This window comes from Canis lupus, chromosome 1 (genome assembly GCF_011100685.1).
Source record: "Canis lupus familiaris isolate Mischka breed German Shepherd chromosome 1, alternate assembly UU_Cfam_GSD_1.0, whole genome shotgun sequence".
Taxonomy (NCBI): domain Eukaryota; kingdom Metazoa; phylum Chordata; class Mammalia; order Carnivora; family Canidae; genus Canis; species Canis lupus.
Genome location: NC_049222.1, coordinates 109,716,461 through 109,741,583, shown reverse-complemented (window position 1 = coordinate 109,741,583; position 25,123 = coordinate 109,716,461). Strand labels below are relative to the sequence as shown.

General features: G+C 42.9%; 1 protein-coding gene across 1 annotated transcript in view; it reads left to right on the top strand.

The window, feature by feature from the left end:
• ARHGAP35 (Rho GTPase activating protein 35) overlaps window positions 1-25,123 on the top strand; it is a 128,954-nt gene that overhangs the window by 45,359 nt on the left and 58,472 nt on the right. Inside the window, 3 exon segments of the mRNA NM_001003022.1 lie at window positions 2,011-2,815; window positions 2,817-5,888; window positions 18,756-18,900. Of these exon segments, the coding sequence (NP_001003022.1) occupies window positions 2,204-2,815; window positions 2,817-5,888; window positions 18,756-18,900 (3,829 nt within the window). The 5' untranslated portion in view covers window positions 2,011-2,203.

The following is a 25,123-nucleotide window of genomic DNA, read 5'->3' as shown; positions in this document are numbered from 1 at the left end:
TGGGTTATCAAAGAAGATATGGATGTTTGGGTGACCTTTTGAGGTTATCATCAGAGGGGACAACTTTCCTCTCCCATTAGTCTTCCCTTCTTCTTAGAATAATTTGTGGTGGTCTGACTTCCTGTGTTGTTTCTTAGGAGACAGGCTCACAAAACATTAAGGTTGTGAAAATGCTGGTTTCCTACCAGGCATGACTGAGATTCAAGAATAAATTGTTCTCTTTATTTTGAATTCTGAGTTATCTTAGGAGACTTCATTTAGCTACAGGTTGACCAATTGCATGGTCTTATTTGCAAGTGTGAATAGATAGCAGTGCAGTATAAACACTAGTAGCCAGAAGTACTTAGGTAGCCAAAGCCTACATATTTCACTTATGTCAACCGGGAAGTTGCAAAAGATATTGTAAGACATTATCATAACATTTCATTACTTCAGCTCTTTAAACTTTATGTCCTGTAAGGTGCCACTTTTCAGCCACATTCTGTGGTTCCCCATAGCCTTTGGGAAAGAATCCAAGCTCCTTGAAAGTGGCTTAATCCGATCTCTGCATACTTGCTAACACATCTCACCCACCTCCTCCCCACACACACTTGAGGAGCAGGGGAAGGAACCCTGCTTCAGGTTTTCCCTGAGATGGAACTTCCTCCAGACGGGCTTTCTTGAATCAGAAGACTGGGTTTGGGGACTCTTTTATATGCTTTCATAGTCATTCACTTACTAATTCCTTCAGTAGTGTATCAAGCGCTGTTTGTCATAGACTGAGGTTACAGAAGTAAAGAAGGGGTGGCCCTTACCCACATAGAACTTATGTTCTTGTCGGGGAAACCACTCCATACTCACACTTTTTTAAAAAAGGTTTTTATTTGGAAATAATCACAAATCTATAGAAAATTGCAAAAATTAAAATAATACAAAGGAGTATCCTGTACAGATAATGCTTGTTAATATTTAACCTCATTTGCATTCTTCCTCTCCATACATACACATGTTCTTTTTTTTCTGGACCAGTCACATACATCATCTTACACCCTGCCCAATTACTTCAGTGTGTATTTCATAAGAGTAGGGCTATTTGCTCACATGTTGGTTATTAACTTCCTAAATTTACATTAATAAAATACTTCTATCTAGTACTCCATTCAAAGTAGGGTGTGCACTACTTCTCCACCCCACCCCCATAATAGAATATTGCTCATTTTTTGTTTATCTGATGTTTTCTTGTTAACAAGTTAAGGTAATGCATTCTAGGCCATCACACTGGTATCCCCTTGGGGGTACCATATCTGGAGGACCACAGTGTCCTTCTGTCCCTCTTTGGTGGTGATAATTTCCAAAGTGTTAACTCCTTTTCTCTAGTGTATTATTAGTGGGTAGTGGGTTTTTTGTTCCTGTTCCCTTTGAACTAATAAGTAGCATATGAAGAGACACCTCAATTCCATGCAAATATCTTGATCTCATAAAAATCTCCCCCCTAATCTTATCATTGAGCAATGATTCTTTTCTGATCCAGTAGTATGAACTCAAGTTCCTGTTTCTTGCAGTGGGATATAATTCATTCCTGTATTTAATTATCCTGGTGCTCAAACTGCCAGATTTGTCCAGTGGGAGCCCCTTCAAGCTGGCTCCTGTGTCTTTGTGAGGTGCCATATCATTTTTTTCCAAGCACTTTTTTCCTTTCCTGCATTACAGGATGTTCCAGGCTCATCTTGTACCAACTCTGCTCTAGCCCTGGAATCAGCTGCTTGTCCAGGGTGCCCTCAGACCCTTGTTCTAGCACTTAGCACACCACTTGCTTATACATCTTCCTCCATTAGATGTATTGTACCTCCTGAGGGCACATAGATGTCAATCTTACTCTTATATCTTCACTCAGCATAAGGCCTGGCACATTTGATGCTTACTCTTAAGTATTTGTTGAATAATAAAATTGGTTTTTGCTGTATTCAGTGATTATAATTAGATTCCAAAATTACAATGCTGATGGATTTTCTTTTTCTCCCCTCCATCTAGGAAGAAATGTTTACTATTTGGCGATGAGACGTGGTGAAAACTGACCTCGTACTGGTATACAGACACTATGGGACCTGACACCTTAGCTGCGTGGGCAGCTGGCCCCCACTGATGATGTGGGGAAACCATCAGGTCCACTGGAAAACACTAATCTGATCTTGGAAGTGGCTGATTGTGGCAGGATGTGTCGACGATGATGATGGCAAGAAAGCAAGATGTCCGCATTCCCACCTACAACATCAGTGTGGTGGGATTGTCTGGGACCGAGAAGGAGAAGGGCCAGTGCGGCATTGGGAAGTCTTGTCTGTGCAACCGCTTCGTGCGCCCGAGTGCTGATGAGTTTCACTTGGACCATACCTCTGTCCTTAGCACCAGTGACTTTGGTGGGCGAGTGGTCAATAATGACCACTTTCTCTACTGGGGAGAAGTTAGCCGTTCCCTGGAGGATTGTGTGGAATGTAAGATGCACATTGTGGAGCAGACTGAGTTCATTGATGATCAGACTTTTCAACCTCATCGAAGCACGGCCCTGCAGCCCTATATTAAGAGAGCTGCTGCAACCAAGCTCGCATCAGCTGAAAAACTCATGTACTTTTGCACTGACCAGCTGGGGCTGGAGCAGGACTTTGAGCAGAAACAAATGCCAGATGGAAAGCTGCTGATTGATGGTTTTCTTCTTGGTATTGACGTTAGCAGGGGCATGAATAGGAACTTTGATGACCAGCTTAAGTTTGTGTCCAATCTCTACAATCAGCTTGCAAAAACAAAAAAGCCCATAGTGGTGGTCCTGACTAAGTGTGATGAGAGGTGTCGAGCGGTACATTAGAGATGCACATACTTTTGCCTTAAGCAAAAAGAACCTCCAGGTTGTGGAGACCTCAGCAAGATCCAATGTAAATGTGGACTTGGCTTTCAGCACCTTAGTGCAACTCATTGATAAAAGTCGGGGAAAGACAAAAATCATTCCTTATTTTGAGGCTCTCAAGCAGCAGAGTCAGCAGATAGCTACAGCAAAAGACAAATATGAGTGGCTGGTGAGTCGCATCGTGAAGAACCACAATGAGAACTGGCTGAGTGTCAGCCGAAAGATGCAGGCCTCTCCTGAGTACCAGGACTACGTCTATCTGGAAGGGACTCAGAAAGCCAAGAAGCTCTTTCTCCAGCACATTCACCGCCTGAAGCATGAGCACATTGAGCGCAGGAGAAAGCTGTACCTGGCAGCCCTTCCATTAGCTTTTGAAGCTCTTATACCCAATCTAGATGAAATAGACCACCTAAGCTGCATAAAAACCAAAAAGCTCTTGGAGACCAAGCCAGAATTCCTGAAGTGGTTTGTTGTGCTCGAAGAAACACCATGGGATGCCACCAGCCACATTGACAACATGGAGAATGAACGGATTCCCTTTGACTTGATGGATACAGTTCCTGCTGAGCAGCTGTACGAGGCCCACTTAGAGAAGCTGCGGAATGAGAGGAAAAGAGCTGAGATGAGAAGGGCATTTAAAGAAAACCTGGAGACCTCTCCCTTCATAACTCCTGGAAAGCCTTGGGAAGAGGCCCGTAGTTTTATTATGAATGAAGATTTCTACCAGTGGCTAGAAGAATCTGTATACATGGATATTTATGGCAAACACCAAAAGCAAATCATAGACAAAGCAAAGGAAGAGTTTCAGGAGCTGCTTTTGGAATATTCAGAATTGTTTTATGAGCTGGAGCTGGATGCTAAGCCCAGCAAGGAGAAGATGGGTGTCATTCAAGATGTTCTGGGGGAGGAACAGCGATTTAAAGCATTACAGAAGCTCCAAGCGGAGCGTGATGCTCTTATCCTGAAACACATTCATTTTGTGTATCACCCAACAAAGGAGACATGCCCTAGCTGCCCAGCTTGTGTGGATGCTAAGATTGAGCACTTGATTAGTTCTCGGTTTATCCGGCCATCTGACCGGAATCAGAAAAATTCACTCTCTGACCCCAACATTGATAGGATCAACTTGGTTATCTTGGGCAAAGATGGCCTCGCACGTGAGTTGGCTAATGAGATTCGAGCTCTCTGTACAAATGATGACAAGTATGTGATAGATGGTAAAATGTATGAGCTTTCCCTGAGGCCAATAGAAGGGAATGTCAGGCTTCCTGTGAACTCCTTCCAAACACCAACATTTCAGCCCCATGGCTGTCTCTGCCTTTACAATTCAAAGGAATCTCTATCCTATGTGGTAGAGAGTATAGAGAAGAGTAGAGAGTCCACACTTGGCAGGCGAGATAATCATTTAGTCCATCTTCCCCTGACGTTAATCTTGGTTAACAAGAGAGGAGATACCAGTGGAGAGACCCTGCATAGCTTAATACAGCAAGGTCAGCAGATTGCCAGCAAACTGCAGTGTGTCTTTCTTGACCCTGCCTCTGCTGGCATCGGTTATGGACGCAACATTAATGAAAAGCAAATCAGTCAAGTTTTGAAAGGACTCCTGGACTCCAAGCGTAACTTAAACCTGGTCAGTTCTACTGCGAGCATCAAAGATCTGGCTGATGTTGACCTGCGAATTGTCATGTGTCTAATGTGTGGAGATCCTTTCAGTGCAGATGACATACTCTTTCCTGTCCTTCAGTCCCAAACCTGTAAGTCTTCCCATTGTGGAAGCAACAACTCTGTTTTACTTGAACTACCAATCGGACTCCACAAGAAGCGCATTGAACTGTCTATTCTTTCGTACCATTCCTCATTTAGTATCAGAAAAAGCCGGTTGGTCCATGGGTACATTGTTTTTTATTCAGCCAAACGTAAGGCCTCCTTGGCTATGTTACGTGCCTTTCTTTGTGAAGTGCAAGATATTATCCCCATTCAGCTGGTTGCACTCACTGACGGCGCTATAGATGTCCTGGACAATGACTTAAGTCGGGAACAGCTGAGTGAGGGGGAGGAGATTGCTCAAGAGATTGATGGAAGATTCACAAGCATCCCCTGTAGCCAACCCCAGCATAAACTTGAGATCTTCCACCCATTTTTTAAAGATGTGGTGGATAAAAAGAACATAATTGAGGCTACTCATATGTACGATAATGCTGCCGAGGCCTGTAGCACCACGGAAGAAGTGTTTAATTCCCCCCGAGCGGGCTCTCCACTCTGCAACTCAAACCTGCAGGATTCAGAAGAGGATATCGAGCCCCCTTCTTACAGCTTGTTTCGAGAAGACACATCACTGCCCTCTCTGTCCAAAGACCATTCTAAGCTCTCTATGGAACTGGAGGGAAATGATGGGCTGTCTTTCATCATGAGCAATTTTGAGAGTAAACTGAACAACAAAGTACCTCCACCAGTCAAACCAAAGCCTCCTGTCCAATTTGATATTACAAAGGGGGATCTGTCTTATTTAGACCAAGGCCATAGAGATGGACAGAGGAAGTCTGTGTCTTCTAGCACCTGGCTACCTCCGGATGGGTTCGATCCTTCTGATTACGCTGAACCCATGGATGCTGTGGTAAAGCCAAGGAATGAAGAAGAAAACATATACTCAGTGCCCCACGACAGCACCCAAGGCAAAATCATTACCATTCGGAATATCAACAAAGCCCAGTCCAACGGCAGTGGCAATGGCTCTGACAGTGAAATGGACACCAGCTCTCTGGAGCGAGGCCGCAAGGTCTCCATCGTGAGCAAGCCAGTGCTGTACAGGACAAGATGCAGCCGGCTAGGGAGGTTTGCCAGTTACAGAACCAGCTTCAGTGTGGGGAGTGATGATGAGCTGGGGCCCATCCGGAAAAAAGAGGAGGATCAGGCATCTCAAGGTTATAAAGGGGACAATGCTGTCATTCCCTATGAGACAGATGAAGATCCAAGGAGGAGGAATATTCTTCGCAGTCTAAGGAGGAACACTAAGGTAAGAAGCCAGTTTAGGAATGAGTCAGAGCAGTGGCTCGCAGTTTCTCGGTGAGAGCTGATTGATGATGATGATTTTCAAGGACAGCTTATTCTGGTAAAAAAGAAATTGATCTGTGTGTGTATTTATTCTCTGACTTAGCATAAAGTAAGGAGTGTCTCAGATTGCTGCTACTAGCAGCTTACAGGTAGTAAGGACCCTGGATAGACAGCCGGGTTTGAATTGTCTTTGTCTAAAACAATAGTTAGGTAATTACCAAAATGAGCAGATCGTGTAGAACTTGTCGGTATCTGACAAGTTGCCAAGCCAGTGACTATATGCTTGTTCTTCCTTTACGTAAACACCAGAATCTAAAATTGCATGTCAGTCTCTGACTGCTAAACAAACATTTCATCTATACAGCTTGTAAAAGCTCCTGCTTCCCCACACTTCTCCTCACTGACCTTCCCTTTACTTCCCCTTATTTTGTTTTTTAAAGATTTTATTCATTTATTTATTTGAGAGTGAGAGAGCACTCATTCACACAAGCTGGGGAGAGGGGTGGACAGAGGGAGAGGAAGAAGCAGACTCCCTACTGAGCAGGGAGCCCAACATGGGCTTGATTCTGGGATCATGACCTGAGCCAAAGGGAGATGCCTAACCCACTGAGCCACCCAGGCACCCTAAGTTGCTGCATTTTAGATTAGGAAAAATTGAATAATTATTTTATTTGCACACACAAATCAGTGAAGGGACTTAAGTACATAAATGAAAAGTAAGAACCTTGCCACTGCGAGCTATACACTTGTCCCACTAAAAATAAAACAAAATAAAATATACTTGTTCCCTGTTTGTAAAATTGGAGTGCCCTCCAACTGCATTATTTTAAGTGAAATGCTGCTCTTGTCAGTGAGGGCTTCAGATTTGATTTAGGGACCGAAGAGGGATAGGGAGAAAGTAAACCTCATGTATTATGAATGTCAGGCCTGCCATCAGATGTAGGGGAAACGGTCCCAAATGCAACAGCAGATTAAACATCTTTATCTTGTGTAGAATTGCAGTGTACAGAGTAGAGTGCCCTGTCCCCTTGGGCTTAGGTTTTGAGATAGAACAGGAATTTCTCAACTCCCCCACCCCCACCCCCACGAGTAGAAGGAAATATTCTGTTTTTCAGAGAAAGACATCTTGGCGAGACCTGACAACAGAACTGCGTTATGCTAGCCCACAACCAGCCTTGTGATACACAGAATGATTTCTCTGCATTGAAAGCTTTTCCTTTGCTCCCAACCATGAAACAGCAGTGAACAAAGTGACTTGTCTGAAAATGTTTCAGGGAACTTAAGAAGAAAGCTTGCCAAAAGCTTGTGTTATTACAAGACATACCAAATCAGAAGGATCTGGAGTCCAAGCTGTTTTAAGAGTTGACAATTTATTGTAAAATATCACCTGGAGGCTAGTTCTGCAGCTCTTACTGCTTAAGAGGGCCCTTGGAGATGGAAGAACATGGCCCTCACAAGGAAAATGTATTCATTTTGCATTCCCTGATAACATACAGAGTGCTCCCCAATCACCGTTGGCTGAAGCTTCCAGAATTTTTTACCTGTGTAGTTTCAGAAAGGCCAGGGCAGTATCGTTGTGTGTTCTGTTTCCCTCCCACTCTGAATTGAATGTTAGTAAATATCATAGGCATTTGATTTTCTCTTGTTTTGTTTTTCCACTTGGATTCCTTCATCTGCCTTCAATATTTTGTTCTGGAAGGGTTAGTAATGGGCAGACCCATAGAAAACTGTTCTTAGGAAGTCAGAAAGTAGCCTCACCTGGCTCCTAGTATTTCCTCAAAGCTCTCCTGTTTAACGATACTGGAATCCAAACATTTTGAACATTTTGACTTTCTTCTCTTCCTCCTCCACCTCTGATGAAGACTGTTACCAGAATAGCTTATCTAAATGCTGACAGTCTTAATTTGTGGGGGTGTTCACACACCTGGGAATTAGGAAGGTGGTATAATAGCACATTGAGTTATAACTAATTTTCTGGCTTCTAGCTACATTTTTAATACTTGTTGAAGACAGTGCTTTTAAAACACATTCCCAAACAAGCCATGCTTTAAAGAACACACAAGGTAGGCTCAGCAGAACACAGCTGGTGTCCATGTTTTTAAGGAGACACTTCCTAACTTAGAACTTCCTTACACTGGGTTGCTGGGTCAGCATGCAAGAAGTGATCAACTTCCTGTCTGTTAGTTATGTGGGCCACACCTCTGCAAGTCAAATAAAAATGATCTCTGGCCCAAGAGCAATAGCGTGCCAGAAGTAAGTCAGTAGTATCCTTTGGAAAGTGTGAGTAAAAGGTGAAACTGTCTTCCTGCCTTGGAAAATGGTGCTTTGAAATGAATGTAGCTGTTTTATCATCCTAGTGCAGAGATAAGCAGAGCCTTTTATTCTCTTCTCTGTTGAGGCAAACCTCCTATTAAAATTGCTGCCTTAAGAAAGCAGACTAACACTTGTTTTACTGGAAAAGCAAGATACCATGGGGCAGAGAATGCCAAGCCAACCTCTATGTGGGGGATTTGGCCTTTGATTTTTATTGGCATGACAAAGCAATACAGTATTTATTTGAAGTGAGGGGGGAGCCAGTTGGTAATGGAAAACACAGTGCCTCCTGCATGCCAGATACCACTGGGGAAATGGCACAGATCCTTGCCCAGACCATAGCTCCTAGTTGAGGCAGCAAGGCCTGCACAGCTGCTGAAAATAGTTGGTCCGCCCAGGGGGCGCTGTGTCTGGGCAGAATGGAAATCCCATGCCATGGGCACTTAAGGTAGTGTAGTGTGTGGCATGATTAGCAGCTCAGGTTCTGGGAATGGGCGAGGGTGAGGGGCGCTTAAAGTCAAATCCCAACTCCTCTGCTCCCTCACTGGGACTGGGGGCACATGATTCACTTCAAAGAGTAAGTAGGACTGAAGAAGTGGCCGAGGGAAGGAAAAATGTGTATGTCATATTGAAGGAGAGGAGAGTGCTGGCCTGGTCTAGCTGAGGGCTTGGGGGATCAACATTGTCCCTCCCTTTTGTGTAAGTTTTTAACTATGTATATTACTTAGCTGCTCTCAGTACTTACCCTAGCAACAGCCCTAACAACGACAACAAAAGCTATGCTCTGGGTACCAGTGTGATGTGGAGAAAGAGAAATTGCCCGTCTCCCTGGGCTGATTTGCTAGATTAGCTCTTTACTGTAAAATTGGAGCTGGAGTGAGGGAATCGCTTTCATTTCTGTTAATGAAAGTGCAGACTGTAAAGCTTACTGTCAGTCTGGGTCCTTTTCCCAGCTGAACCATTTAGCAACCCACCCTCATAGTGGGAGCCTTCCGCACTCAACTGAATGAAATTGAAAATCTACGATTGCACTTCAGTGGGGCCCATGAATAGATGCTTTGTCTGTAAAGAGTTGGTGTTGCACATGGTCTCTGTCTTTCAGTACCATGCGTTTGCAAAGATGAGATCAGGACCGGCAGGGTCTTATTTTAAAACCAAAAAAACAAGCTGGGGAGTCTTGCTCCACAAAATGTGCCTTTTGGGCAAACTCGAGTTGCTGAATTTAGTGTGTTTGACCATGGATTTAAAGAGAAGACATTATTGGCTATTCACCCATCTATCTGATGTGCTCTTATCTTTGTGTTAAAAAAAAAAAAGACAAAACAGAATAATAAAGAAAATCTTTCACTCACTGTAGCTACCACATGACAAGACAACCTATTGAAAAGCAAACCAATTCAATCACGCATTGTTTGGTCTATAAGGCACCAAGTAACCAGTTTGACAGTTTGTGTCCCCCCCCTAGTGAATTGGCTTATTTCATTGGATTCAGTGAATCGGCTGGTTGTTGTGGCTTTGTGTGGACACAGCTCTCATTTTGTGAGGCCTAGAACGGAGTTAAAGTTTCTAGTGTGAATAAAAACCAGCTGGGGAATTGGACTGCTAGCTCCCTAGGGAGAGATGTTGCATTTTGACAGACAAGCTGAATGGTATGAAATATGAGCTCTTTGTAATCTGCTCAGGAAAGACTCTCAGTGTGTGCTTCAGAAAAGGCTAGTCCTACTCAGTGAGCTATAAGGCCAGATAAATACCGTGGCCTTAAAAATGGGGCAGGGGTGCCTACTTGACCTTGGATTTTCTGATTCCTGAAATAATTGTATGTATGTATGTATTTATTTATTTATCTACCTATTTATTTATTTATTTATTTAAAATATTTTATTTATTTATTCTTGAGAGACACACAGAGAGAGAGGCAGAGACACAGGCAGAGGGAAAAGCAGGCTCCATGCAGGGAGCCCGATGCAGGACTGGATCCCGGGACTCCAGGATCACGCGCTGGGCCAAAAGCAGGCACTAAACCGCTGAGCCACTCAGGGATCCCCCGATTGTTATCTTTTAAAAAGAAGTCCTTTTGCTCCAAAAGCATATGCTCATTCATCCATTTTTGGAAAGAAACGTTCTTTGCACGGGTATGGGCATTTAGAGCATTTGTGCACCTACCTGGCTTTGTGCTGAGTACCGTGTGTGTGTGTGTGTGTGTGTGTGTGTGTGTGTGTGTTTGTTTATCTAGTTTACCACCGTAGGGATGATGGATTTTAGAGGTTTTATTTATTTATTTGACAGAGCGAGCACAAGCAGGGGGAGGAGCAGAAGGGGAGAGGGAGAAGCAGGCTCCCCTCTGAGCAGGGAGCCCAACAAGGGACTTGATCCCAGGACTTTGAGATCATGACATGAGCCAAAGGGAGATGGTTAATGGACTGAGCCCCCCAGGTGCCCCAGGATGATGGATTTTAAACATGTGTTGACATCCATTTTGGATACTGCCAGAGGGGAGGTGCAGAGTACTAAGGCATTGTAGAGCAAGGAGTTTTAACTTCAGCCAGGATAGCTGGGAAAGGTCCCCAAGGAAATAGTATTTGAATAGAGACTTACAGGGTGAGGAGGACAAAGGCAGTGAAGATGGAGGTTTTGTGGGGAGAGCTCTTGAGAAAACAGTATGGAACCTGGAGCATGAGGGAAGAAAAAACTTGAAAGAAATCTAGAGGAGCTACTGCAGAGAGTGAGGTCTGCGAATACCATGGGAAGGGCCTTGTACTTCCCTAAATGTACTGAATACTTACTACTTGCCAGGTATAGTACCATGCATTGTCCTGTTGCCACTGCCCACGTTAGTTGCTAAATGGAGGAGTGGAGATTTTTTAATCTGCTCTTCTGATTTCGACTTCCAGTGGGCTTTTAAAGTCCAGCCTGCAAGAAAGATGGTAATATTCAATAGCCAGGGACACATTTGGACCACTCAATCAATCTAGTTAATTTGTTTTACAGACAAAGGACTGTGATTATTATCTTTAAAAAAATCCATTTCCCCCAGTACCCCCTAAGAATAGCCTGGTGCTGTTTGTTTTTGGCTTCAGAGTCTAGTTGAGTAAAGGACAAAAAAGGCATGGAGACACTGAAATAGCAACTGGAACTTTGAGAAATTGTTTTGAACTGGTGTCACGCATTTTCTCAGTTTATTTAAAGCCCAAAGAGCTGCTGTAGTGTGTTTTTGGTGACAAAAATAGACTATCTTTAACTATGGGCCCTAGCTTATAGCACACCTGTTCTTAAAAAAAGAAAAAAAATTACAATAGGCAACCCATATCTATTTTTCAAAGAGCAGAGAATTGCTCTGATCATCATTGAACCAACTTGTTCTCATCCACCACCTAGTGCTACTGAAATATCTTGCTAGGGACCCAAATTATTTCAGTCAGAGTGAAGAATCACCTCCGCTTCCATAGAAAAAGGTCTTCTGAATGCATTTTTATTCAGTATTTGAGAGGAGGCAAGCAGATAAAAACTGACCTATAACTCTGGGAAATCCAAATCCAGTGAGTGAGTGTTGGATCACGCAGGACGTTTGTAAAAAACTTTCCTAGAACTAGTGGACCCTCCTTTCTAGCTAGCCCCCATGTTCATTTTGAGATAGTGGCAGAGATTGACCCAGATTTGCCAGGCTTCATACCTTTCAAGAGCAAAAAGTTGTGGTCTTACTTTATTTGGGGCCTGTGAGGAGATGACATATCTTTCTTTTCCCATATCATGGCAGAGGATTAGGGATGCTGGGAAGGCCAAGACTTTATGCTATTTCCTGTTCAATCCCTAAATAAAGATGCTCCAGGATGACCCAGTCATAATACATATACTGACTGCCAGTGTAAAGGAGACCGAGTCTAATAAGCATTTGTGCTTTCATAGACTTTGACAGTGAGAACAAGTCCACTCAGGTTTTCTCTTAAACTTGGGCTTAAATTTTTTTTCAGAGCCAGAAGGGGAGCACCAATTAACCAAGAATACATTTGGGGCATGAATGAAGAACTTGATTGAAAAGGTTGTTTTGAAGCTCTGTTGGAAATTATGAGACAATCGTTGCTAATCAGAGAGCTGTAATGTTGAATATAGAATGCAAGAAGGTGCTTGGGGGAAACCTATAGTAATGTACTGTATGGATCTTTTGGTTTTCCTAAAAATCCTACCAGTTATATTTAGTCCAGGGTCTCCCACTACACAATATGACGAACCGTGTGTGTGTGTGTGTGTGTGTGTGTGTGTGACTGACTCTCTGGGGCACTGCTAAGAATTACTCTAGAGAGAGAGAATTGTCCTCATTCAGAGGACACTGTTCCTGTTCTAGACTATATTCAGTATATGACATTCGTCCTTTTGGGGGAGATAGGAGAGGAATCCAATAGCCTGAGTTCTGTTTATTTCCTTTATTAGATGGGTTACCATGCATTTAAAAGATTGTGCTAGGACAGCCCGGTGGCTTAGCGGTTTAGCACTGCCTTCGGCCCAGGGTGTAGTCCTGGAGGCCTGGGATCGAGTCCCACATTAGGCTCCCTGCATGGAGTGGAGCCTGCTTCTCCCCCTGCCCGTGTCTCTGCTTCTCTCTCTCTCTCTCTCTTTCTCTCTTTCATGAATAAATAAAATATTTTTAATAAATAAAAGACTGTGCTAGGTGGTACAACTGTAGTGATCATATTTTCTAACTCTAAAATCTGGATAAGTAATTTTATATGTATTAAGGGTATTTTATAGAGACCAGGAGAGGATATTTTAAGGTTGTCAGCCCAGGGTCACCAAATAAGTACCTGCTCTTCCCACAAAAGATAAAATGTTCTTCATCTGGAAAGAATAGCTGACCTCTCCATTGAAGCTGTGGGAGACTCTTTTTCTTTGTGGCTCAGTTATTACCCATCTCTAGATTGGCTTTGTTTGCTAGGGATGTATCTCTTCGCTTACAAGTTAGAGTGTAAGTTTGTTGAGGGTGAGAGATGACTTTGGTTGCAATATTGGTTCTGCTGCTAGTTTGCTATTTGAGTTTGGACATAATTCGTTAAAAAAGAAAAATGCTAAAAAAAATGCTAAGATGCTTGTTCTCTAGGAACTGAGTCCAATAATAACATAGTTGTATGTGTAATAAATAACTATTCTTTATTCATGGCCACGAAGTGATATAAGGAATTGATCACCTCAGCTGTTTTTTTAAAAGGGAGTCTGGGATGGTCCTGTCAGTATGAATGGTCCTCCTGAGCCTCACCTCCTCACATCTTCCCAAGAGCAGCACTATGTTAGGAGAAGAAAAAGCCTCTGCACATACAGAGATAGTCCTCATCTCAGCTAAACTTGAAAGAATATAAAGAAGTATTGGCCCTCTGCATTGCTGAAAATTGTTTTTGTTCAGGAAATTTATTGAGTGTCTGCTACATGCCAGGCCTTAGAACCCAATCATCTTGCAGCCTGATGAAAAGGGTCCTGCTCTGGGATGCTTCTCATTCTTTGGCTGGCATTCTAACCTTTTTCTTGCCCCTGGACTTGGAGGGGCCATGGACTGGGCTTACCACCCCACAGGCAGGTAACAGATGTTTTTCCAGTCCACCGAAGTTGGGAGTTTCCCTTGATGCTCTCTTTTCCTTGTTTCAAAAGCCAAGGGGCCAGCGGCAAATTCCAGTCACCTTTTCTTTACAGTGACACACTGGTGTAAACTTTGGTTCATTTCTTTGTTTCCTTTGCCACCTGTTATTATCAAAACTAAGAATCAGGCATGTTTTTAAGGAAATTGAAGTAAGGAACAATGGATTATGGTATTCATTCAAAGAATATATCTATCCAAAGGACAAAATGAAGGTGGTTCAAACTGACCCAGTGCTTTGTTTCTGTCATGGCATTTCATCATAGAGTTCACAGTGCTTGCTTCGGCAGCACATATACATTATAGAGTTCACATAGGGAAAAGAGGCCCTTTGGTGTTCACAGATCACTAGTGTCTGGATCCTGGCTCTCCCGGTGCTAGGTGTGAATCTCTCTGAGCCTGTTTTCTCACCTTGAAATGGTGCTAGCTAATAACCGTTACCTAGAAGGTGGTTGTGAGGTTTCAGATAATTGTGCAGAGCACCTAGCAGTGTCCTGCACATGACCACTACTAATTAATCACTGTTTTCCATTTTTAACCCAGTAAGACTCTAAACTTAGAGCCACAGATGTGTGGATTATTCTCAGGGTTTGGTTTCCTCTGGCTAGATGCCTTTTTCAATTCAGCCTGCTATGTGAGTGCCCTCAAAAGAAGATTGATGTTGGGGTGGTGTTACTTTCTCCTCTCCAAGGGCCTGCTGCTCTGAGTGCCCCAGGGACTCCATAATGAGCGACCCATGTCTGACCGGAGACTGAGACAGCTGGCAGGCCACTCACCAGAGTGGCTTTTCCATCTGACATGTGCCTAGTAACCCTTCAGGTGCCTGATGTGTTGCTTGTTATATCAGCAATCTGGCCCACTTCTTGGCATGCACCACAAAGTCTGATTTCCTTACTAGCAAAGTTTAGTATTAGTTGTGCAAGAATGCCTATCCCAATTTTGTGACACTCTACAGACCAATGAGTTACTTATTGGGAGGTGTTTTGACATTAGGTAACCCAGAGTTTGTTTAAATCTGAGAGAGAGAATCCATGTCATTTAGCAAGGGAGATTGATGCTATTGCCACAGTTTACTTTCATTCCCACATCTTGCAAGTTGAAGCACTGAACTAGATCTTGGATTCTTTGGGGTGAAAGGGATAAGGGCAGTTGTCTAATTTAGCCTTCCATCAAGTGACAGAAACTCCTTGACAATGGCTATGGCAGATAGTTTGCTGTCTCCGCTTTGAATATTTACAGAGCAGTCTCTTCCTTTTTAAACAGCTGGGGATTTTTTTTTTTTTTCCTCTTTATATTGGCCGAAATTGTCGGTGTTCTCCTCATCTCTCCCAACATAACCCTTTGGAACCATATAAAATAATCTTTCTTTCCGTGAGATAGTCCTATAGCAATTTGAATTAATTGTCAGAGTGCTCTGTTCTTTCTTTTTCCAGCTTAAAGATCCCTGGTAATTTTATGAGTGGGTCTTCATTACCTTAGAAATTCTCCAGGTTGTCAGTATACCCTTCATCATTTGTACCGTTATCCATTTATTCATTCCGCCTCTCTTGGGAACTTTTCAGAGGAAGGCAATGAATCACAGTGGTAAGAGCACAGGTTTTGCAGTCAGAACTGACCTGGGCAAGTAACTGAATGTTTTTAGGACTCAGCTTCTTCATCTGTAAAATAGGGTTTACACACAGATCTATTGTAAATCTGAAATGAAATAATATATCTGAAGACCTTAAGCAAGGGTCCAGTGCATAGTACTCATCAGTTGATGAAGGGGTAAATTTTCTGGCTAACTTAGGTTGTTAGAACACACATCATCATCATTGAGAAGGTGGAGGAAGTATAAGATTAAAATTTATTATGTCTTTATTAGAACTATGGTTAGAAGGCTTTATGGTGATTAGAAAAGCTGCTTCCTTGCAGCTTCTCTTAAAGTTCCATTTTTTAATTCCTTAAAACTTTATTTAGGAGCATCAGTTTTATCAAAGAACAGTGCTGTTGTTGTGTTAGTTTTGACAGGCAAATTCTGCAGGATTGATAAAAAGAATGTCGCTGAAACCCGGATGGGCTTCCTTCTATATTCAGATTCTGTAGCTAATAATTTGAACTATATGGCATTTTTAAGGGAGAGCATAGCTTGACTCGATGATTATCCAGTTGCAACAATGTGTGACAACAGAAGCACTCCCCCCTCTCTTTCCTGGAATCACTGGATTGCTACTGTATGCTAGGTACTGAGACCACCTTGTGAGGAGGTGCCATCCCAGAAACGTTGCCACTTACCCAGAGTCACAGGACTTGTCTGTCAGGATTCAAACACAGGTCTGTTAAGATATCAACCCTTAGGGAATCCCTGGGTGGCTCAATGGTTTGGTGCCTGCCTTCAGCCCAGGGTGTGATTGTGGGGACCCGGGATCGAGTCCCACATTGGGCTCCCTGCGTGGAGCCTGTTTCTCCCTCTGCCTGTGTCCCTGCCTCTCTGTCTCTCTGTGTCTCTCATGAATAAATAAAATCTTTAAAAAAAAAAAAAAAAAAAAGATTTCAACCCTTAAATTCTTTTTTTTAAAATTTTATTTATTTATTTATTTATTTATTTATTTATTTATTTATTTATTTATTTATTTATGATAGTCACACACACACAGAGAGAGAGAGGCAGAGACATAGGCAGAGGCAGAAGCAGGCTCCATGCACCGGGAGCCCAACGTGGGATTCGATCCTGGGTCTCCAGGATCGCGCCCTGGGCCATAGGCAGGGGCCAAACTGCTGCGCCACCCAGGGATCCCCCTTAAATTCTTTATGTTGTACTTCATGTAAGTAGAAGATGCCAGCAAGAGAGTCTAGATTGGTTAAATTATCTCATGTAAAGACGCATCATAAATTATTACTTTCCTTTTCCTTATTTCTTTGGTGAAAAGTCTAGGTCAGAGCCTAGACATAGCAACAGACACTCCCTGCAACCTGAGAGGCTGTATGGCTAGTTTTATGAGAGGCAGGACAGGGACAAGGGTAAGCTTTGTGGAGGACATGGTTCTCTGGGACCCCAAGATCAATTCACATTGCATTAGAGTCTTTCTGACTAAATCAGTTAGCAGGCTCTATTAAAATTGGATTGTCTGTGCCTTTGGGTGATCATTACAGGTAATATCTGCCAGTAGCCCAGATGGGCTCATTCCTTCTTTGGTGTACATTTTATTCTCAGCTGTTCTTTTTTTTGCCACTTGTTTGCACAGGAAGTCCTCAAAAAATCTCAGACTAAACAGGAAGTGATTTGTTCCCATATAAGTAGAGGTACCAGAAGGAATGAGGATGGGCAGGATAAGGAAAGGAGAATGGTTGACCCTGACCTAGCTAGTTAGTTATCCCCTTTAGTGGATTTTATGCAAAGATCCCTTAAATGCGTTTTAAAAATTATTTATTTGAGAGAGTGCGTGGGTGCCAGCAGGGGAGAGGGGAGGAGCAGAAGGAGAAGGGAAGCAGACCTCCCCTCTGAACGCAAAACCTGCTGATGGGGCTCGATCCCACAACCCCAAGATCACAACCCAAGCCAAAACCAAGAGTCGTTGCCAAACTGACTGAGCCACCCAGGTGCCCCATCCCTAAATACCTTTAAGTATATAGATTGGTACATTTGTAATAAATCTGCCCTGTTAATTTGGTCTCGTTAACTTGGAAATGAAACTGAAATGCTGGAGCTACCCCTGAGTCCATTTACCTTGATTCTCTTTGGTTACCCTCATCCTGAGTAGCTATTTTACCAAAAGGCCACGATTTCAGGTGTATTTTTGTGGCTTTTAGGAAATGTACCATTTGTTTAGAGCATTTTTTCTTCGTGTGAGCATCAAAAGGATTGAATAATTTTGGAGCAGAGTATCTCAGTAGCATTTATGAGGTGAGTTTTGGAGACAAACTCTCCTGGGTTTGAATCCCAGCACTGTCACTTACTAGTTGTGTCATTGAGGCACATGGGACATTTTTCCTTGGTAAAGTGGAATGTCATGAGGTTTAAAAGAAATAATATTTGGGACTTGCTTGGTACCTAGCAAGAGCCCTCAACTAGTTGTTACTCTGCTGCTGCTGCTCCTACTGATGAAGGAGACTGCTGGGAAAGAGAAAGTATTATCTTTTTTGTCCCATTTGATTAGTTTGTTTTACCCTTTCCCAATTCTGAAGCCACTGGAGGATTAACCCCAGGCCAATACAGTGAAGGAAATTCTCACTTGGAGCTTTCAGCCCTAGCAGAATGTATACTCTGTTTCTTTTCTGGAAAGGAGGAAATTACTCATTCTCAATTCTATCTTTTTTTTTTTTTAATTTTTATTTATTTATGATAGTCACACAGAGAGAGGGAGAGAGAGGTAGAGACACAGGCAGAGGGAGAAGCAGGCTCCATGCACCGGGAGCCTGATGTGGGACTCGATCCCGGGTCTCCAGGATCACGCCCTGGGCCAAAGGCAGGCGCCAAACCGCTGCGCCACCCAGGGATCCCCAATTCTGTCTTTTATCTTTTTAAAGATTTTAGCCATCTTTGAGTATATAACATTCATTATCCTTATGGGATATTTGGAAAACTTCCTGTTTACTCCAGGGCACCCCGATAAAGGATGTGGATAGTCATCTCATTGTTATTAATTACACACAGCCTGCTTCTTATAAACACCTTTGTTTTGGTAGTGTAGTCTCACACTCGAGGTGTGACTGTGTGTCAGCTTGCTGGCATGTTGTGTGATATTTGGAGGTTAGAAAATAAAAAATTAGTGAGATGAACAAGTGGGTCTCTATCCTGCTTGGAGTCTTTCCAGCAGTTTCCACACCACCGTGAGTTCCCTTCTGGAAGCCTTACTGATGTTTGAGTTGCATGTTGATACTTACTTTTTTTGTGTGCTTTCTTTTCTCTTTCCTGTGCAGAAACCAAAGCCCAAACCCCGGCCATCCATCACAAAGGCAACCTGGGAGAGTAACTATTTTGGGGTGCCTTTGACAACTGTCGTGACTCCAGAGAAGCCCATCCCTGTTTTTATTGAGAGATGTATTGAGTACATTGAAGCCACAGGTAAGAGTGCTACCTCAGAGTGAACGACCACTTTCACTATATATGGGTTATCTTCCAGCAGGCTGAGTCATCTGGAGACTCTAGGATCATTTCTTCTTAAATGTGAGATGCTTTCTGAGAAGGAGCTGAGCAATCTGGACAGCTGTCAGACTTAGGATCCTCCATCTGTGCGTAGTTTTGAGGCTGTCATATGGGATCTATTAGACCTTACAGTGTATGGAGCATCCTGTTCCCAGGATTGCAGCTATGGCTGGTGTTAGGTGCCTCCTCCGTGCTCCCTCAGACCCCTGTCATGATGTGCAGTCTGTTTGTGTCCTTGTCAGCTGCTTGAGGGCAGGGGAAGGGTCCTATTATCATTGTGTCTGCCACACTGTACTGGACACAAACGGTAGTGTAGTTTGGCTTAATGCAATGAAGGAGTGGTTGTGACTGTTAAGCCCTTGGCCATTGAGCAGGTACCTGAGATTCATTATTGACAATTTTTTTCCTGAGGTTAAAAAACCAGTGAGGATCCTTGGATATTTTCTGGTCAGGCAGCCATATTTCAACTCCACTGTCAACTTGATGTTGTCACAAAGACCAGCAGTCTTAATATTTTCCATATTTTTTTTTTTTTAAGATTTTATTTGTTTGAGATAAAGAGCATGAGCTCTCTCAACAAAAGCTGATGAGTTTGAGGAGAAGGTAGTATAGGAGGCATATGATTGTCCGTTCTTGAGCATTAACAGTTGAGCTCAAGAATATAGGCTTAAACTAATTTAAAACCAAGGTAAGGATTAGAGCCTTCCTCTGTGTTCTTTCGATTCCGGTGTTATCTGTGATGATATTAAGTATTGTGTGGTGTGCACAGCCTACCAGGCTCTACTGATAATTTCAATAGCATCCTATTAAGCTGCGTGACAGTGTTAATATTTACTTAAGATGTGCCAAATCAGGGAAAATAGGTTTCAAGTTGAAGCCTGCTAAAGACTTTGTAGTTATTTCCAGGGTTTTCTCTGCAGCACACCAGGGTTGAATCACGGTAAGCACTTTGCGCAATCATAACAGATCTGTAGCTTTGTTTAGTCCATTCTGTCCCCAAAGCCTTTTCTCAATGTCCATCTCTTTGACACTGGTTTTATATCCGTTTCTTTCTGGCACCTCCCTTGGGCAAGGAGAAAATCTGCACAAAGATTCAATTCAGGTGACTGAAGCCTCTACTTAATGACCTAGCACTCCAGAGAGACAGTTTGTGTTATCTCACAAAGGGGAAGGACACTTTTTCCTGGACTTTTTGTTTTGACATTATTTTAGATTTATTGGAAAGGTACAAAAATTGTAAGTTTAAGCAAATTGAAAGTTACAAAAAGTTCCAGGTTCCTTAAATGCCAGTATTTTACCAGTTTTCCCATACCATTCTTTCTTTGTGTGTGTGTGTGTGTGTGTGTGTGTATCTTTTTTCTGAAATGTTTGAAAGTTTGCAGATCTGATGCACCTTTACTTCTAACTACTTCGGTGGGTATTTTCTTTATTTTTTATTTTCAGTGGGTATTTTCTAAAAATATTCCCTTACATACTACTGAGCAGTTATGAAAATTAAGATGTTAAACACTGACCTACCTAATCTGTGGATGTTTTTATTTCATCAGTTGTCCCAGTAATGTCCTTTATAGGAAAACATAAAAATTGTTTTGGTCTAGGAGCTAACCCTGGACCACATGATAGATTTTTTTTTTGGTCAAGTCTCTAGTCTCTTTTAATCTAGAACAGTTTAGTTGATCTGTTTTTCATGGCCTTGATGGTCTTTTGTTTTTTAAAGATTTTATTTATTTGACAGAGAGAGCAAGCACAAGCAGAGGGTGCAGTAGAGAGAGAGAGAGAGAGAAAAAAAGATTCCCCTCTGAGCAGGAAGCCCAACATGGGGCTCTATCATAGGACCCTGGGATCATGATCTGAGCCTAAGACAGACACTTAACTGATTGAGCCACCCAGGTGCCCCACAGCCTTGATAATTTTAAAGAATACAGATCAGCTATTTTGTAGGAGGTCCCTCCTCAGTTTTGGTGTTTTTGGTTGGTTGGTTGGAGGTTTCCTCATGATTAGGTTCATATTTGCACCTTGGGCAGAGACAGAAGGCAAGTGATGCTGTGTCCTCAGTGCATCACACCATGTGGCACATGATGTCAGTTTGGCCCATCACTGGCAGTGTTCACTTTGATCCTTCTGTTAAGGTGGTGGTGTGTACTAGGCTTTGCCACTGCAAAGCTACTCTTTCCCCGTAGTTTTACTCCTTGATTCCTTCAGCATTTATTAGTTGATTTTCTCTTGTCAGGGAGAGCTTTCTCTTTTCAGGGGACCCTTGTATGAATGGTCTCCTCAAGTGGCTCACCTAGGGTAGCCTGAGGTGCCCAGATGTTACCCACATGCCCTCTAGCTGAGCACGTCAGTGGTCTTGACCTACCCCACCCACCTTGCTTCTGTCACACTTGGACTGTGATGCACTTTTTAATCTCCACTAACAAAATCAAAACTCTCCTTGCCCTTCTACTTGTGAATTCTTTGGGGTATAAGGCTTTACCACCAGCTACTACCAACCTGCTGCTTTCCTTAAAGCTCTGTGAGAATGGACCACTGTCTGCCCTGTCACCAAAAAGCTTGGAGCTTCAGGGTCATCTCCAGTCAGTTCCTAAGTCTGTCACTTCTACTTTGTCATCTCTTGTCTCTCCCCTCCCATCTCATTTCCACTTCCCCACCATCACCCTCCAGAGTCTTATCCTTTTTTTTTTTTTTTAAAGATTTTATTTATTTATTCATGGTAGACCGAGAGAGAGAGAGGCAGAGACACAGGCAGAGAGAGAAGCAGGCTCCATGCCGGGAGCCCGACGTGGGACTCGATCCCGGGACTCCAGGATTGCGCCCTGGGCCAAAGGCAGGTGCTAAACCGCTGAGCCCAGGGATCCCCAGTCCACAGTCTTTCCTGATTACATGATAGTTCCTCTGTTGTAAACCTCCTCTTACTGCCTCATTGCCTACCAACTATGGCCCACAGTCTTGCCTCCTCCCATATGCAGTATCATTATGGCTGTCTGCCTGCTTTCCTGCCTCTGTCCTCTCTCCCTTCGTTCTTTTTCTCTTTCCCCATTTTCTGTTTTATACTACAACAAGCATTAACTTAAATTGTTTTACAAGAATACAAGCAGAACTTCTTTGTATTTCTCTGCTTTTCATGCACCCTTCGTGTGGTGTGAAATGTATCCCACATTCTTCCTTGCTTTTGGAACTTGTCCTTGTTCTTCAAGACTCCCCCACCCCCAGTAGCCCTTTGAATGCAACCTCCCTGGTGGTTCTCAGGCACATTTCAACTTGCTGGGAACAGGATTCTTGGTTCTTGGTCTCCTGAGTGTGGCACACAATATATATTACTTGTTGATTAAATGAGTGGTCTTCATCCTGGAATACCTTAATTCCATTGCTTACTTGCTTCTCTCTCTCCTTCCCTCCAACCCTCCTTCCTTCCTCCTTTTAAATTTTGCTTATATACTTGTTGGCATTAGTTTGTACTTTTGTAGAATTTCAGGAAAAACATTAAACCTTGTATCTATGAATTTAGCGTGTGTCGGGGGGCATTCTGTACTCTTTTCCCTAAAATAATATTTTTCTTCCTCATAAGATTTAGGCATGTTCATTATAGAGGTGACAAAAACTATGAAAACAAATTTAAAGATTCATTGATCTTCCTCTTAGTGAATACCACTATTAATGGTCTGCTGTATTTCCTTATAGCCTTATTCTCTGCATATGTGTGTTGGTTTTTACTTTTACATAATTCAGAGTATGCAGTATGATAGTTCTCGAAAGATTTTTAGTATAACTTAGATGAGGCAAAAGACCCCTGAGTTTACCAGCTTACCTACTCCTGTTTTCCTACAGAAAAAGAATTCAGTAACCAAGAGGTGGATTGGAGGACTATTTTTTGAGAATTACTGTTTTGTTTTTGTTTTTTTGAGACACAGAACACGCAGGCACATATGAGCTGGGGGAGGGGCAGAGAGAGAAGCAGATTCCTCACTGATCAGGGAGCCAGACATGGGGCTCCATCCCAGGACCCCAGGATCATGACCTGAGCTGAAGTCAGATGCTCGACTGACTGAGCACCCAGGTGCCCTGAGAATCACTGCTTTTTTAACCAGAAATTGTTACATGAGTATGCTCCCTGTCATTAAATACTTGTGAAAATAGGACTTTTTTTTTTTAATTTGAAGATCTAACTGGTTTTATTAAGTATTCATGAATCGTGCAGAATCCCACCTAGCAAGCAGAGGGCTCTGCCTCAAAGAATAGGACATTTAATTGCTGCATAATGTTCCAGGAAATAGCTGGATCACAGATTATTTAACCATTCCCCTGTTTGGGGGCTCATGTAGCATTTTCTCCTGATGTACTTAAAGAAGAAGATTAGCTAGGACAGGCATTTTGGAATAGTGATACAGAGCCTCAGATCTGCAGTTAGACCAGGTTTAGCAGTTCTTTTTTTTTTTTTTTTTTAATTTTAATTTATTTATTTATGATAGTCACAGAGAGAGAGAGAGGCAGAGACACAGGCAGAGGGAGAAGCAGGCTCCATGCACCGGGAGCCTGACGTGGGATTCGATCCCGGGTCTCCAGGATCGCACCCTGGGCCAAAGGCAGGCGCCATACCGCTGCACCACCCAGGGATCCCTAGACCAGGTTTAGAATCGTTTTTTTTCCTCATCCATAAACTGAGAGTGGTGATAGGACCTGCCTGCACTGGCTGCCACCCAGATTCCAGGGGACTTGCACCAAGGTGCTGAGTGTGGCACATGTCTTAGGTTCATTGTGTGCTGGTTGTGGCTTTAGCTTCAGCAGTCATACATTTGGTTCTTTCTGCTACCCATTAGACTCTACATTAAATGTAAATATCCATGACTTGACTTTTCTCCCCAGCTTCCTTTAAAAAAAAAAAAAAAGATTTTATTTATTTATTCATGAGAGACAGAGAGACAGGCAGAGACACAGGCAAAGGGAGAAGCAGGCTCCATGCAGGAGCCGGATGTGGGACCCGATCCTGGGACTCTAGGATCACGCCCTGGGCCAAAGGCAGGCGCTAAACCGTTGAGCTACCCAGGGATCCCCTTCTCCCCAGCTTCTAAATTAAATACAGTAAAACCCATTAAAGAGTTAGAAGAGTGGTATGATGATCAGCCAGAATTCACCAGGTGTTAACATTTTGCCACTTTTGCCCTTTCTTACCGTAATTTTTATTGTTATTAAACCATTTGAGAATAAGCCACAGATGCCACATCAGTTCACTCCTAAAAATCTCAGCATATATCCCTAAGCTTTAGGAGTTTCTCTTCCATAACTGCAATAACATTATCACTTTTAAGAATAATAGCATTAATTCAGTAGTATTTTACATATGTTGCATGTTTAAATTTACTCAGTTGACTTATCTCTCATAGCCAAGATTTTGTTCTAAGATCCAAGCAGTATACACAGCACATTTGACTATTGCCTCCTTTGTCTCTTTCAATCCAGAACAGTTCTTTCTGCCTTTGTTTTGTTCTGTTTTGAATGATGACTTTATTTGAAAAGTCTAGACAATTGTCCTGTAGAATGGTCCCCTTCTGTGGCATGCTGTCTGTACCTCTCTATCATCCTCAGCCCCCTTCTGACACCACCCATGGCTACCTCATAGTGTGACTTCTATCCAAGCAGAGGTCTGAGACTAATGAGATTTTGTTGAATGATTGAATGAATTACGGATTAGGTGTTCTCCCAGGTCTAACTTTTACTGAACTTGCACTTGAGGAGAGCCTCTGCTGCCACCTGACTTCTCTATCCGCTTGCTCGCTCGCTCAATATAGAAATCGTCCTATGAGTCGTGTCCATGTGATCATTCAGGCAGTCAGTCTAGCTGATTGGAGAGGACGCTCCAAATGAATTGTGTTTGCCAGGTCTGCCCCAAGTCTCAAAGTCAAAATCCATAGTTTTGTTTTGTTTTGTTTTGTTTTTTTATTTATGATAGTCACACACAGAGAGAGAGAGAGGCAGAGACATAGGCAGAGGGAGAAGCAGGCTCCATGCACCGGAAGCCCGACGTGGGACTCGATCCCGGGTCTCCAGGATCGTGCCCTGGGCCAAAGGCCGGCGCTAAACTGCTGCGCCACCCAGGGATCCCCAAAATCCATAGTTTTTGTATCTGTCTCATACACTTTGGCAC